Raw genomic sequence first — 11,815 nt, 5'->3', positions numbered from 1 at the left:
TGACACAGGAAAGACAAAGTCCCTATTAACAGCTCTTTGGCACTTGAGACCTTCTATGAAAGTCATGCGGCCATCCGGAAATGTGACAAACCTCTGGCAGATTTATTGTTATTTTTTCACATATACATTCCCCTTGTTATCCAGGTAATGACGTGACTGATGAAGATACAATAATGCCCGTTTCGCCGCGAGGTTTCCATGGAGGTATAAGCCAGCTCTCCAATCAGCTGACTTGCAGCATGACAGTGTGGGGGAATGTGAGGAATGTGCTGATCCCATGTTGCCAGCGCCACTGACTGACCCCGACACCGCAACCCCAGCACAACACCCTTGGTGTTTTAAAGGCCTTATAAGATGCAAAGAGGAGAGCGGTACTGGACAGATCAGTCCAGTTCAGGTACAGTACCACAGGACCCTATTTATCTTTTAAATACTACAAAATAGAAAGGTAGCTGTGGAGGCTAAATCTAAAACATTACAAAGATATAGAAGAAAAAAAAAATGCACATCTGAATTTACAATGCACTTTCACACTCAGCCACTCGCAGCATTAACAAGTCACCCGGTCAGATGTTATCCTTGGTAAGCTTTTGATTGTTTAAGCTACCAGTTAAAATTCGCACTTCCTTTTATGTCTTCTTACTGATAGGAAATATTTTGTATACCCTCATGCAAGAGGTGAGAAACAGTCTTCTATTCTGAGGGATTATATAGCATGTTGCCATTACAGGAAACTGGTTACAACCCAAATGTTCCATGATTTAGGCTGCACAGTAAACTACCTTCACTGACTCAAACCACTTAACTAAAATATCACCACGACATGAGACATGTTTATTATGTACGGGGAAGTCGGATGAATACTTTGCCAAGTAAGAATTATACCTGCCAGCAGAAGCTTTGTAGTTTCCCTGTGCATATTTAGGGTTTTTTCAAGACTGTGAACCAAACTAAGGTTCCATGCTGCCCCACAGTGGTAGGGAGAAAGAAGTGCAGTGGAATACATTCAACCCATGAAACTGGACAGATTTATTAAGCATCCCTTTTATTAACATCGCCTGTTACAAAAAGAACAAAATCTTCAGTGTTAATGAATTTAGCAACAATATAGCAAGTGTTGATTACAGATGATATGGGACACTTACTCCTAGAGTAGTTGCAGTAGGAATAAAAACCTTTCCACTGTTGACCTGGCCTTCTCTCCCCACAGCCAGGGTCAGACCCCCTTCTCTCTGGAGTTGGAGTACCGACTTGACTACGATATGTCCATGCATCTCCATAGTTACAGTCACGTAGAGGCCCTGCTGATATGCTGAAGACCCCTTTTAAATCTCCCTTCTCCCACCCAATACTAAGCCAAGGTATGCATGGAGCTATGCATTCATTAATGCGTAGTTTGTTATGGTTTACTGGTCAGGAGGCAAACGGATCAACAACATAGTGTATTTCAGCAGGTCCTAACTGGTACATTTAAACTATACATATCTTTATTAAGTTAGGAAAAAAAAAGGACTAAAAACCCAAAGTCTGTCATCAAGTTGGGAATTTGCATCACTGTCCTCTCTTGACAAACAAAAACTACTGTAGTATTCAAAAGGATTTCATTGAAAAATACAGGTGTTTTAAACAGAGGAATGGTTGCCACACAGTTTAAAATTATGCTAGATGTCATTTTTAAATTTAGAATAAAAATTAACTGGCGATGCTGCTGATAAAGAGGAATGTGGTGGGAGTGGTGTAGTGTGATTTGGTACAGTGTCTGGAGTGTTTGGAATTAACAGAAACCTCTGCCTGCTCCCTCGCTGCCAACGTTGAGACCGGGCCAGGGTCAGTTGGAGGCTGCCTACAGTACAGGTTAGGCGACGGAGATGGGGAAAGGGTGTGGCAGTATGGTGTGACGGTGGTAGTGATGAGACTGAAGATCAAAGGTGGGCTCTGTAGGGGGCTGCGTGGGGGGGGGGGGAAGGGTGTGTCCTCCTCACTATACCGTGGGCAGATCTTTGTCGGCCTCCTGGAGGAAAGCAGAATGTTCAGACTCCACATTCAAATACACAAATGCAAGTGGAAAGACTAAGATACTGTAATGTTTTATTGGGCTGTAAGAACAACACAGTAACAGGCCTTACCCCTTCCTTTCTCTTGGTGAGTTGCCGGCTGACGCCTTGTAGCAGCTGCTGCAGTTCTCTGACTGTTTGGTTCAGTCCTGCAGTCATTTTTTCCTTTCTGTCAATCTCTTCCTGTCAGAATGATTGCTGATTTAGAGCTCAATGTAACCACTTAATTACCGTACATGCAAAGACATAGAACACCAACTGTTACAGCACCCACACTGCCCCAGACTCTTACTCTCTGTGACGACAAACTGCTATTCTCTATCATGTCATCACCGTTGTCGGTCACTTTTGAAAGTTCCCCTTGGATGAGATCAAGAGACTGCTGGGCCTGGATATTAAGAAACAGAAAGTTCCACATGTTAAAAATGTGTCCTAGTCATGGATACATATCGGCAGTGTGATTAAAAATATAAACGAATATTCTTACCGTATACAGGTCACCAGCCACCTTTTGCCTCTCGTTCTCTTCGGTCTTCAGCTTGGAAAGAGTCTCAGTGAGCTGGCTTTTCAGCTGGAAACAAAACGGACACTTGGCACACGCTCAACAGAACATTATAGCGTTCCATTCAAACATGTGAATCCCATTCATAATTTAGCATTACATGTACACAGAGCATTTGAGAGCATCCTGCCTACATTAAATGAACATATAAAGTGGTGAAGATTTGCACAGACCTAACAGTGGTTGCTTGTCCAACATAGGCCATGTTCAAACCAAGAATTGCACCAAGAGAAACAGTGCAAGGGGCTGCGTTGGTGTGGGCATGTTGCTCCAGGTATTGGTGAGAAGCTAAATCGCAATCCGAGAAGTCTAGGTTGAGTAATACATTCATGTTTTGAGGTTTATCAGAGGCCACAATACTGCACATTGGTTTAGGATTCCTTGAAACAGGATTTTACAACTCTGGAAAGTTCTCACTGTCATTTTGATTGCAAGATAGGAAGTTAAGTAACATCATTCAGCATGAGTAACTAGGGATATGTGCTTGTGCGCACGGACCAATGTAGCAATGGGTTGCAAAAAGTGTTTGATGGTCCTGTTTTGTTGTTCAAATCCTTATTGTAAGTAATCAGGGAGCTACATTTTTGATAGTGCTATTGTTGGTCTGAACGCAGCCAATATATTGTCAAAATAAAAATGACCTAACGCTGCACAAAGACCACAGTAAGGTGTCCAGTAACATGGCGAGACAAAGGCCAAGAGAGAGAGACAGACAGCCAGACAGACAGACAGCCAGACATGGTTTGTAAGAAGACAGAAGCGGTGCAGTTCAAGGTGTAGAGTATAATCATAGCTGAAGAGGAACAAAGTGGAGCACATTTGATATTTTTTCGACTGCACAAGGAAGGCAAGTTGACCAGTAAGCCATTTGTTAGATGCCTAAAAAGGCAAAGTGAGATGAATTTAGTGCCAGTGTAGAAAACAAAAAGTTAGTCTTGTAACTATCACGGAGTGTGAACATGAGTCATCATTTTTCACTTCTGTTTTTTTCTACTTTACAGAAGTCACATCTTTGCTCTTAAAATCCGAGAATATATTCTCTAAGGGTTGAGTAAGCACGTCACTGAGGTTCTAGCTAGAGGGTGAGCGACGCTTACCAAATTCAGCTCCTCATTCTGTCTGAACGCCTCTGTATATGAGCCATCAAGTCTGGTCCTCAATTCAGTCAACAGATCTTTGAGCTGAAATTGAGTTTTGAGATGTGTTTAATGGGAGCCTGTGAGATGCAATCCAGGACAGATGAGCTGATCAGGCCATAAGACTTCTACAAAAAGGGAATGCTCTTACTATTTATCAGAGTTGTGTTGTGATAAATAAACCACAGGATCCTGTTGTATATGACTCTAAATTACCAAAAGTAGTCTATTAAGTTAGTTTGGTAAGTCAAGTAGAGTCATTGATAGAGCTGAATATGGACTATTTAATGTGTTGTGTGGACTTCATATGCCCCAAATAAACGGGATGTCACAAAAACATTAAAACATTAGATGGACATGAATGTAAAAACAGAGTTTGTTCTTTTGCCACATGCGGATGAACACTTTGACTTGACTGGGTGATGGAGTAAAGTTTCTGCTCACCTCTCTGACCTCTGTTACATAGGTGGCACTCTCACGCTCCGCCCGCTCCAACTCAGACTCCAAGTGCTCCTTTCCTCTTCTAAGCTACAGAGCACAACAGAGGTTTAAAGATACTTGTGACAGAGACAAACACGGGTTAAAATGGCAGAATGTTTGAACTACAATAAGTCAGTTTTAGTTTGAGTTGTGCATTTCTACTGGACTGACATTTTCCAACTCTGCTCCATCTGTTAGTCTCTCAACATCTTGCTCCAGAGCGGTGACTTTCAGGCTCATCTAACGGAAGAGACAGAAGAATTTCGCAATGAAACCCACACATGGTGCAATAATATAGACTTAATAATTAAATATGGGAGTTGTTTCCGGCTAAACCTGAACACACCTCACGGAGCTCTCCCTGCGATAGCTCCAGCTTCACCCTCCAGCGAGATTCCTCCTGCTCCACGCTGTTCTGGAGGCGCTGCAGGATGCCCTCCTGTGAATGCAGCAGACTGACAGCTCAGCTTGGCAAGAGACACCAATACGGAAGCACAAATGTTAAAACCTTAACTCACCGTCTCTGCCAACACCTTCTTGTATGTCTCACAGTCTTTCTGTAGAATCTTTTGAGCATCCTCTGCCTCTTTCAGCTTCTCAGCCAGTCCCTAGTTTGAGTGAATGAGTGAGTGAGATTTTCTCTCTAAAAATCTTAAGAGGAAAGATGTTCAAATTTACATTACTTCCACTTTATTTACCTTAGAGTCCCCTGATGCAGGGGTGGCTTGTGCAGTTGAGCTTTCAGCTACCGCCCCCTCAAATCTGTGGAGCCACTCCTGATGGTTCTATTAGAAAGAGATGAAGAGTAAAGAGTTGCATCTCGACACTAGAGGATTAAGTGCAACAAAGTAAGACACAATTTGCAAGGAGGTAAAAATCCCATATTGTCCATACCTGCTCATTGGGGAGAGGCACATGGGGCAGAAGTCTGTGCAGAACATCTCGACACTCGGCCTGACACCGTGCCAGTACTGTCTGGTTCTCCTACAAGTGGGCAAAGAGACAAAAAGAGAGGAGAGGAGATTGAGCACCAGCTGTTCACATAGTTCAGTCACTTCGAAGAAAATATTTAGTGGTCATCAGAGCAGATATGACCACCACCTTTCCTTCTTCCTTATTCTAATTTCCATGAGGTTGTTTTAAACCAGTCATCAAGTCATGCATCAAGCCGCTCCAATTGATGTTACCGGAATGATTCACTTCACATAATCTTTGTAATTAAAATTCTAAAGGATCAGGATAAACACTGTCTCACTCCTACTTCCATTTACCCTTAGAAAACATAAGCATCTTTCAACAGGCCACACCTACACCAACTGTCAGCAACCACACATTCAGAGCACATCACATCTACAGTCCTCCTGTAACCACAAATACATCAACATGCATCATGAAATTGTACAAAGTACCTTGAAACTCTTCAATAAATAAAAATGGTAGCTATCAGTCCTCCCACAATAGGCTAGCATCATGTACTGTCACTCTGAGGGCCTAAAGGGAGAGTGTATGACAAGCCCTAGCCAGCTGGCACTCTAACCACTATTCACATTAGCACACCGTGTCACAAGGCAGCTCTGAAACGAGTGTATAGAGTTAAATACAACCAGTGTGCACTGAGAGTACACAACAGCTGCCAAGGAACTCCCTGGCTCAGCTCTCAGAAGGTTGTTTCTACTGTACTCAGATGGCTGAAGAGCAGCTGCTGTGTAAATGGTTCAGCATGTCCCCTATTCTGATGTAAAGTGAGGAGAGCAGAAATATATGCTTACTATAACCGTTACTAGACTAGCTATCTTGTAGCCAACTCTGTCTACACAAAAGTGATCTACAGCTACAAGACATATATTATGTAGATTTTGCTTTACATTTAGTTACACAAAGATCTTTCAGTAAGGAGTACAGAGCACTGAGGAAAGATAAGGCCCCTGTTGCACATTCATTTAACATTTTAAATGATCACACTTCCTTTAAAAATAATGCATTAAAATCAAAGTGAATTACTAAGATTTCCATTGACTGAGAAACTGGTGACATTGACAGTATGGATGTCCCAAAGCGTGGGGAGGGGGGGGCATGCAAGAAGTGACATGACCGACAGGAAGCAGCAGAAATGATTACCATGAAGCTCAACCTAATGACATCTAGTGAAACTCAATTTCTAAGTCACTGCACACTCATTTGCAAGCATCAGTCTGAGCTTTGGGCGAGGAGAAATCTATATATTTCAGAGCTTAATGTAAAAAAATGTATCCGCTAATGAAACCACTATATGTTAAGTTAATAAAGTCTGAGATTCCCAAGGGGAGTAGCGTGGCTCAACAGGTTAACACAAGGCCAATTGAAAACTTGAAGCCAAACAATAGAGGGGACGGGCGAGAATGAGGTAAATGAGTATGCAGCTTTGTAATGGATGATGACAAAAATAAATCTCACTGGGTCAATTATGGCAAATAAACAGCATTTTGGGGGATGCATCAGATTGGAACTAAAGTGAAGCAGACTGAGGTGGGGTGTCGAACCTTGACAGCTTTGCTGAGTTTCCCTTGAAGCATGGCCTCGGTAGCTGACAGAGCTTCCATTGCACTCCAGTTTTTCTCCCGAAGCTCCTGTTTTGGTCAGTTCCAGAGAGATACTACTTTCAGTTCAGCCTCAGGAAATATGCATTCAGTGACCCTCAAATAAAGACTGGCAGAGTAACAGAACAAACCGAACGCATTTCTCATTTTAAAATTGCTACGCTCAGTTTTTTACCCATGCTCCAACCACTAAAAATAAGTATGAACAAATAGCCTCGAGAGTCAGAGCCTCGCACCTTGTGTGGGTAAAAGCAACATACAGAGTATGCAAGATTTGTATTGTAACAATGTCCTGCTGATACTTCAAGTTCTGCCAGTATTTCATATACTAGTCTATTCAAATTAAGGTAATATATAAGGTAGATAAAAAAATAAGAAAACAAAGCCCACATAAATATGCTTTTCAATGCAAATCCCCCCCCCCCCCCCCCCCCCCCCCCCCACAAAATTCTAATAAATAAATACATACATATATACATGGAGGTAGGAGACTATCTAACGCTCTGAATCACCCACAAGCACAGACAAGCTTGCTAAAACAGTCATGGCCAATTGCGAGCATAACAGGAGTAGGCTGGAAGCCCGGTTGTGAAAACGTTCAGCTTAAGCTATCCAAATCAAACTAGACATCTGTTTACAATCATGTTGGAAACACAACCTTAGCTAAAGAAAGCACAAAGCAAAACAAGTAGGACAAAGCGTCAGGGAACAACGAGAAGTATGGATGTATGCTGTGTGCAACTCGAGTGTGAGGGGAACGTGAGGGGAACACCACAAGGGGAGGGGATGATGTCTCGCAGAGCAGTCACTGGTGTTATCCAGTTCAGGACAACACTGTAGGAAACCTACGTTGTTCTTCTTCCTATGAAGCTCCAGGGAGTCCCTCAGCTCAGCCAGCTCACCCAGGAGATCTGAGACCTGCTTCTCCTTCTCTGACAACCTAATAGACAACAACATAACCTTTTGAATTATTATGTAGGTACAGGTCCTTTAGAATGAAAATGTTTGTAAAAAATGTATATGTTATATGGAATGTAACATTACTCACGCTGTCAGTAGCTCTTGGCTAGGCACTGCTGTGTGGGACTGCTATTTAGGGAGGGGAAAAGAATCCATCAAAAACATTGTATTTCTTATGACCTCGTAACAAAAAAACAAACAAAAAAAAAATCTAAAAATCTAAATCTATCTAAATTTAAGATCAATTCAAAACAATTTTGTCAGTTTTGTGTGAGTCACTGGTCAGAATTGGCCTGTGTGTTCTACTATGCGTACTTGGTAAAATCTTTTACAGCTAGACAGAACTCCCTGATTCAAAACATAGAATGTCTCGCACTTTGAGATCGTTCCTCACCTGTTGGTGTATCTGCTCCACCTTCTCACTCAGCTCCTTAGCCCTTGCCTCCAGCTCGGCCTGCAGCATCTGGATCTCATGGTCCTTTGCTGCTAGCCTGTGGGTCAGATGCGCTCATCATTAGTCTGATTTGTGAAGGCAAAGCTGGACGAAGACATGTTGAAGTGTGGGGATTAACTAACTGAGCCTGGAGTTCTTGGATCTGGGTACCAGATCTGGTCAGCTCTTCCGATGTCTCCTTCTGTCTCAGCTGCTCTACCTCTACCTGCAGGGCAGCCAACTGCTGCTCCAGAGCCTGCGAAACAAAAACAGCTTTAGACAAGAGCTCAAAGTAGGACAATACAACATGAACAATATAAGGTAGAGCACTTGAAATTTGCAAACACAGTATTTCATTGAAATAGAAAAAGCCCACACCTCAACTGTCTTCTGTCTGGTAGAGCTGCTGTCTTGTGCCATCTGTAAACTCTCCTCCAATGATTTTAGCTTCATATCCTTCTCTTGGATCCTATAAAGTAAAAAAACAATGGTTCATCATAGAGAACAGTTTGACGTCACATAGAATCTGTTGATAATGTACATATATAATGATATGCGTGACAAAGGATATTTAACAATGCACACCCTCTTGTGCCAGAGGAGAATTACTATCAGGGGTGTGTCTCAGGAGTGGCCTGGAGTGCCAAGAGGAATTTGTTTTTAAATGCTTACTGTGGAGTAAGAAGTGACCTTTGGTTTCACGTATACGACTTGCATTAGATGCTCTGTATCTTAGCAAGTTGGCAAAGTTGTTACCACTCCCTGACTAGTGCTACGGAAACTAAAGTTAGTGTCTTTGTTTGTTGTGGATGGGGGATGGGTTATCATAAGACTATGGTACTATTACACTGCCATAATCGTAAAATACCCAAGTCAATTATTGATCTTACTTGCTGTGAAGTTCTCCAATTATCGACTCTGATGATGCCTGTGATAAGGGTAAAAGACAATTTAATAAGGAGAACATACTTTACATCCACAGGCTACATCAACACTACAAAACAGCATTTTCAAAGAAAAATTATCTTTGTCCACACAGACATAGCTCTGTGGCAGAACTAATCTTCATCCATATTTACACGTCTGACAACACATATCACATGATCATTCGCATAGACGTGCTGGTGTAAACAGTATGCAGATTGTCTACCGTTGCTTTGCGGTAGAAAATCATTGATTTGTATGAGTTGAAATACTTGGAAAAAGAACAATGGCAAAAAGTAAAAAAGGAGATTTATGCTTCTGTGGAGACTCCACTCAGAGCTTTCGCCGGTGCTTACATAAGTGGCCTGAAGTTAATACTTGTGCGTTGGTGTCTGCATCAACCTCTTTAAGAGAATAGTAGGACCGGCTTGTGTGTGTACAGCAAGTGAGAGTGTAACTGCAATCAGCTTCTGAGCGAGTTCCGACTGTAGAGAGAAACAAAGTGTCTCCCCTGTGCTTTCTGACGGAGGTGGAACCAATTACAATGCAACCCTGATGTTTCCAAACCAAAACGGGGTTTAAGGGGGTCGGAAAAGCCGCAGTAGTACGCGAGGCATAAATGTTGCAAAAGATTTGTTTTCTTAAACAAAAACACTGAAGTGTAGTTGCAGCCTTAGTAAAGATTTTATACAACTCACTTGTTCTGCTGTCTTTCTCTGAAGGGTCTCTATTTCTTGTTTTAGTGCCTTGTTTTCTTCTCTTATAGCCTGCATGAAGGAGCAAATGTACGTAAAGATTTTCTGTCCAATTAGGGATTGTGATTACAAGGCAAGCAGTGAAGAGTGCAGAGTCACTTCAAGCACGCTGACGTCAGTCAAGTGTGTGTGATGCAGCAAAAGAGAAAAACACCTTGAGCTTTTCCTCCTTGTTGGCCACCTCAATCAGCCCCTTCTCCAGAAGGTCCTCCACGGTTTTCATATTGTCCTCTTTCTCTCGGACACTGGGTAGGGAGCAATGTTTTATAACATCATTCAGTTATTCATTATGGCTTATTAGTTTAATGGACAGAGTAACAGGCCTAACCAGATTACATATTTCAAATATGTTCCAGTTTTCTCACACACCTCTTTTGGAACTGGTCCAAAGCCAGTTGGGAGGCAGTCTGCATGGGGAGAGTCAAATAGAGAGGGTGTGTCAAAGTGAAGAACACACAAACTCCTATGGGCCTTTTAAACTCACAACACTTGAAACAATGAAGGTACATGACTAACCTGGTCAGAAATCTGTGCCTGCAGATTCTGAATTTCTGCCTTCAGTGACGTGTTCTCATTGTGCAAGGCCTGCGGAGGAAACACAGGGAAGAGAGCCTTATTATGCCAAGACAATACAGGACCTGACAGACTGACAATAGTTTGAGCAATGACGTAATTATTTACATAATTCTGTGTTAGGTTTATAAAACCGTGAAATAAATGAGTTTGGCAGCTGAACACAAAATATCTGCAAATGTCAACTCTTTTTCTGGCAGGTTGGTGTACATGGTCTTCAACTTATATACTCTCTGAACACAATGAGAGGCACAGAACATGTTTGCATTAGTTTACTAGTCTGCTGGAATTTGGCATGTTAGTTATAAAAAGCTGTAGATGAAGTGCTCTTGCGAATATACCTGCATGTTAGATTCCCTACTGGCACCACTGCTTCTCTCAGCATTTAAAGAATCCTCCAGACTCTTTCTCTGCAACTCCTTATCAGCCAATCTAAACAGCACAGGGGGAGAGTTGGGAGAGTGCATGGGAAATGGCTCAGCAGTATCACTTGTAATCACTATATGTCTGAAAAGATCAAAAATGTTTCTCACAGCTTTTGTAGCTCCTCAATGTGAGAGACATGGGTGACCTAAATTAGAAAATAATCTGTTATTCTCCTACATACAGATAGTCAGGCATGTGAGTAGGGCCGCACGATTATGGGCAAAATGATTTTTAGGATTTTTTTGTAATCAATATTGAGATAATGATTATCACAATTATTTGTTGATTTTAACCAAAACATATTTTATTGTCACATGGGCTATTTATAACTGCTTACACATCCATATTGTGCTACATTCCTCTTACGTTGAAGTTGTATGTCGTTATGCCCGTTATCTACCGGACAAAATATCAACGGGGATTTCGGTACCTCATTACGGTGCCACTTAAATGTCTGCGTTGCTCTCTGATGCTCCAAAACAGACGTTAGAGGTAACAGAAACATTGCTGCATGTCATGCTAGTAAACATTAATAACACGTAACGTTAACGTTTAGGTGAGCCAGCACAAAATTTAGGGGCTATTTTTCCCCGGCGTCGCCGTTAACGTCACAATTTCAAGGTCACCTTTTAAATCCTGCCCCATACACATTCATAAATATTACGTAGATGACTTTAAAATAAGAATAACCTAATCATTTCTTTCTTTGAAGCACAATTATACCGTATGCAAAATATATTTATATATCTTTTAATGATTTAAAGTGCTTCACTGAGCTGCAAAATTAACACATTTAAGCAAAATAGAAAGTGCTACGGTTTAAAAGTGCGTCCCTGTACTAAGACCTGACATTTCATGGATCTTATGGCGTTTTTCCACTGCTGGTAACAGCTTGCCTCGGCTCGCCTCGGCCCGCCTCGGCTCGCCTCGGCCCAT

At 41.9% G+C, this 11,815-nt stretch overlaps 1 protein-coding gene across 9 annotated transcripts in view; it reads right to left on the bottom strand.

The window, feature by feature from the left end:
* Positions 1 to 1,024: 1,024 nt before the first annotated feature.
* ktn1 (kinectin 1) overlaps positions 1,025 to 11,815 on the bottom strand; it is a 20,793-nt gene continuing 10,002 nt past the window's right edge. For 4 of the 9 annotated variants that reach the window (XM_034857986.1, XM_034857987.1, XM_034857990.1 and 1 more), the window contains exons 13-36: positions 10,987 to 11,024; positions 10,795 to 10,885; positions 10,397 to 10,465; positions 10,250 to 10,287; positions 10,035 to 10,125; positions 9,824 to 9,892; positions 9,092 to 9,129; positions 8,580 to 8,670; positions 8,345 to 8,457; positions 8,163 to 8,259; positions 7,857 to 7,897; positions 7,658 to 7,748; positions 6,752 to 6,838; positions 5,127 to 5,216; positions 4,931 to 5,017; positions 4,751 to 4,840; positions 4,579 to 4,671; positions 4,404 to 4,472; positions 4,197 to 4,280; positions 3,714 to 3,797; positions 2,542 to 2,625; positions 2,347 to 2,442; positions 2,127 to 2,237; positions 1,025 to 2,011 (exon numbers count right to left, since the gene is read on the bottom strand). In XM_034857986.1, the coding sequence (XP_034713877.1) occupies positions 1,982 to 2,011; positions 2,127 to 2,237; positions 2,347 to 2,442; positions 2,542 to 2,625; positions 3,714 to 3,797; positions 4,197 to 4,280; positions 4,404 to 4,472; positions 4,579 to 4,671; positions 4,751 to 4,840; positions 4,931 to 5,017; positions 5,127 to 5,216; positions 6,752 to 6,838; positions 7,658 to 7,748; positions 7,857 to 7,897; positions 8,163 to 8,259; positions 8,345 to 8,457; positions 8,580 to 8,670; positions 9,092 to 9,129; positions 9,824 to 9,892; positions 10,035 to 10,125; positions 10,250 to 10,287; positions 10,397 to 10,465; positions 10,795 to 10,885; positions 10,987 to 11,024 (1,872 nt within the window). In that variant the 3' untranslated portion in view covers positions 1,025 to 1,981. The remainder of the gene's footprint in view (positions 2,012 to 2,126; positions 2,238 to 2,346; positions 2,443 to 2,541; positions 2,626 to 3,713; positions 3,798 to 4,196; positions 4,281 to 4,403; positions 4,473 to 4,578; positions 4,672 to 4,750; positions 4,841 to 4,930; positions 5,018 to 5,126; positions 5,217 to 6,751; positions 6,839 to 7,657; positions 7,749 to 7,856; positions 7,898 to 8,162; positions 8,260 to 8,344; positions 8,458 to 8,579; positions 8,671 to 9,091; positions 9,130 to 9,823; positions 9,893 to 10,034; positions 10,126 to 10,249; positions 10,288 to 10,396; positions 10,466 to 10,794; positions 10,886 to 10,986; positions 11,025 to 11,815) is intronic. The other 5 variants (XM_034857989.1, XM_034857992.1, XM_034857993.1 and 2 more) reach the window with 5 other exon arrangements.

The sequence above is a fragment of the Etheostoma cragini genome, chromosome 20 (genome assembly GCF_013103735.1).
Source record: "Etheostoma cragini isolate CJK2018 chromosome 20, CSU_Ecrag_1.0, whole genome shotgun sequence".
NCBI lineage: Eukaryota > Metazoa > Chordata > Actinopteri > Perciformes > Percidae > Etheostoma > Etheostoma cragini.
Note: the sequence above shows the minus strand (reverse complement) of the source record. Positions and strands in the feature narration are given on the sequence as shown.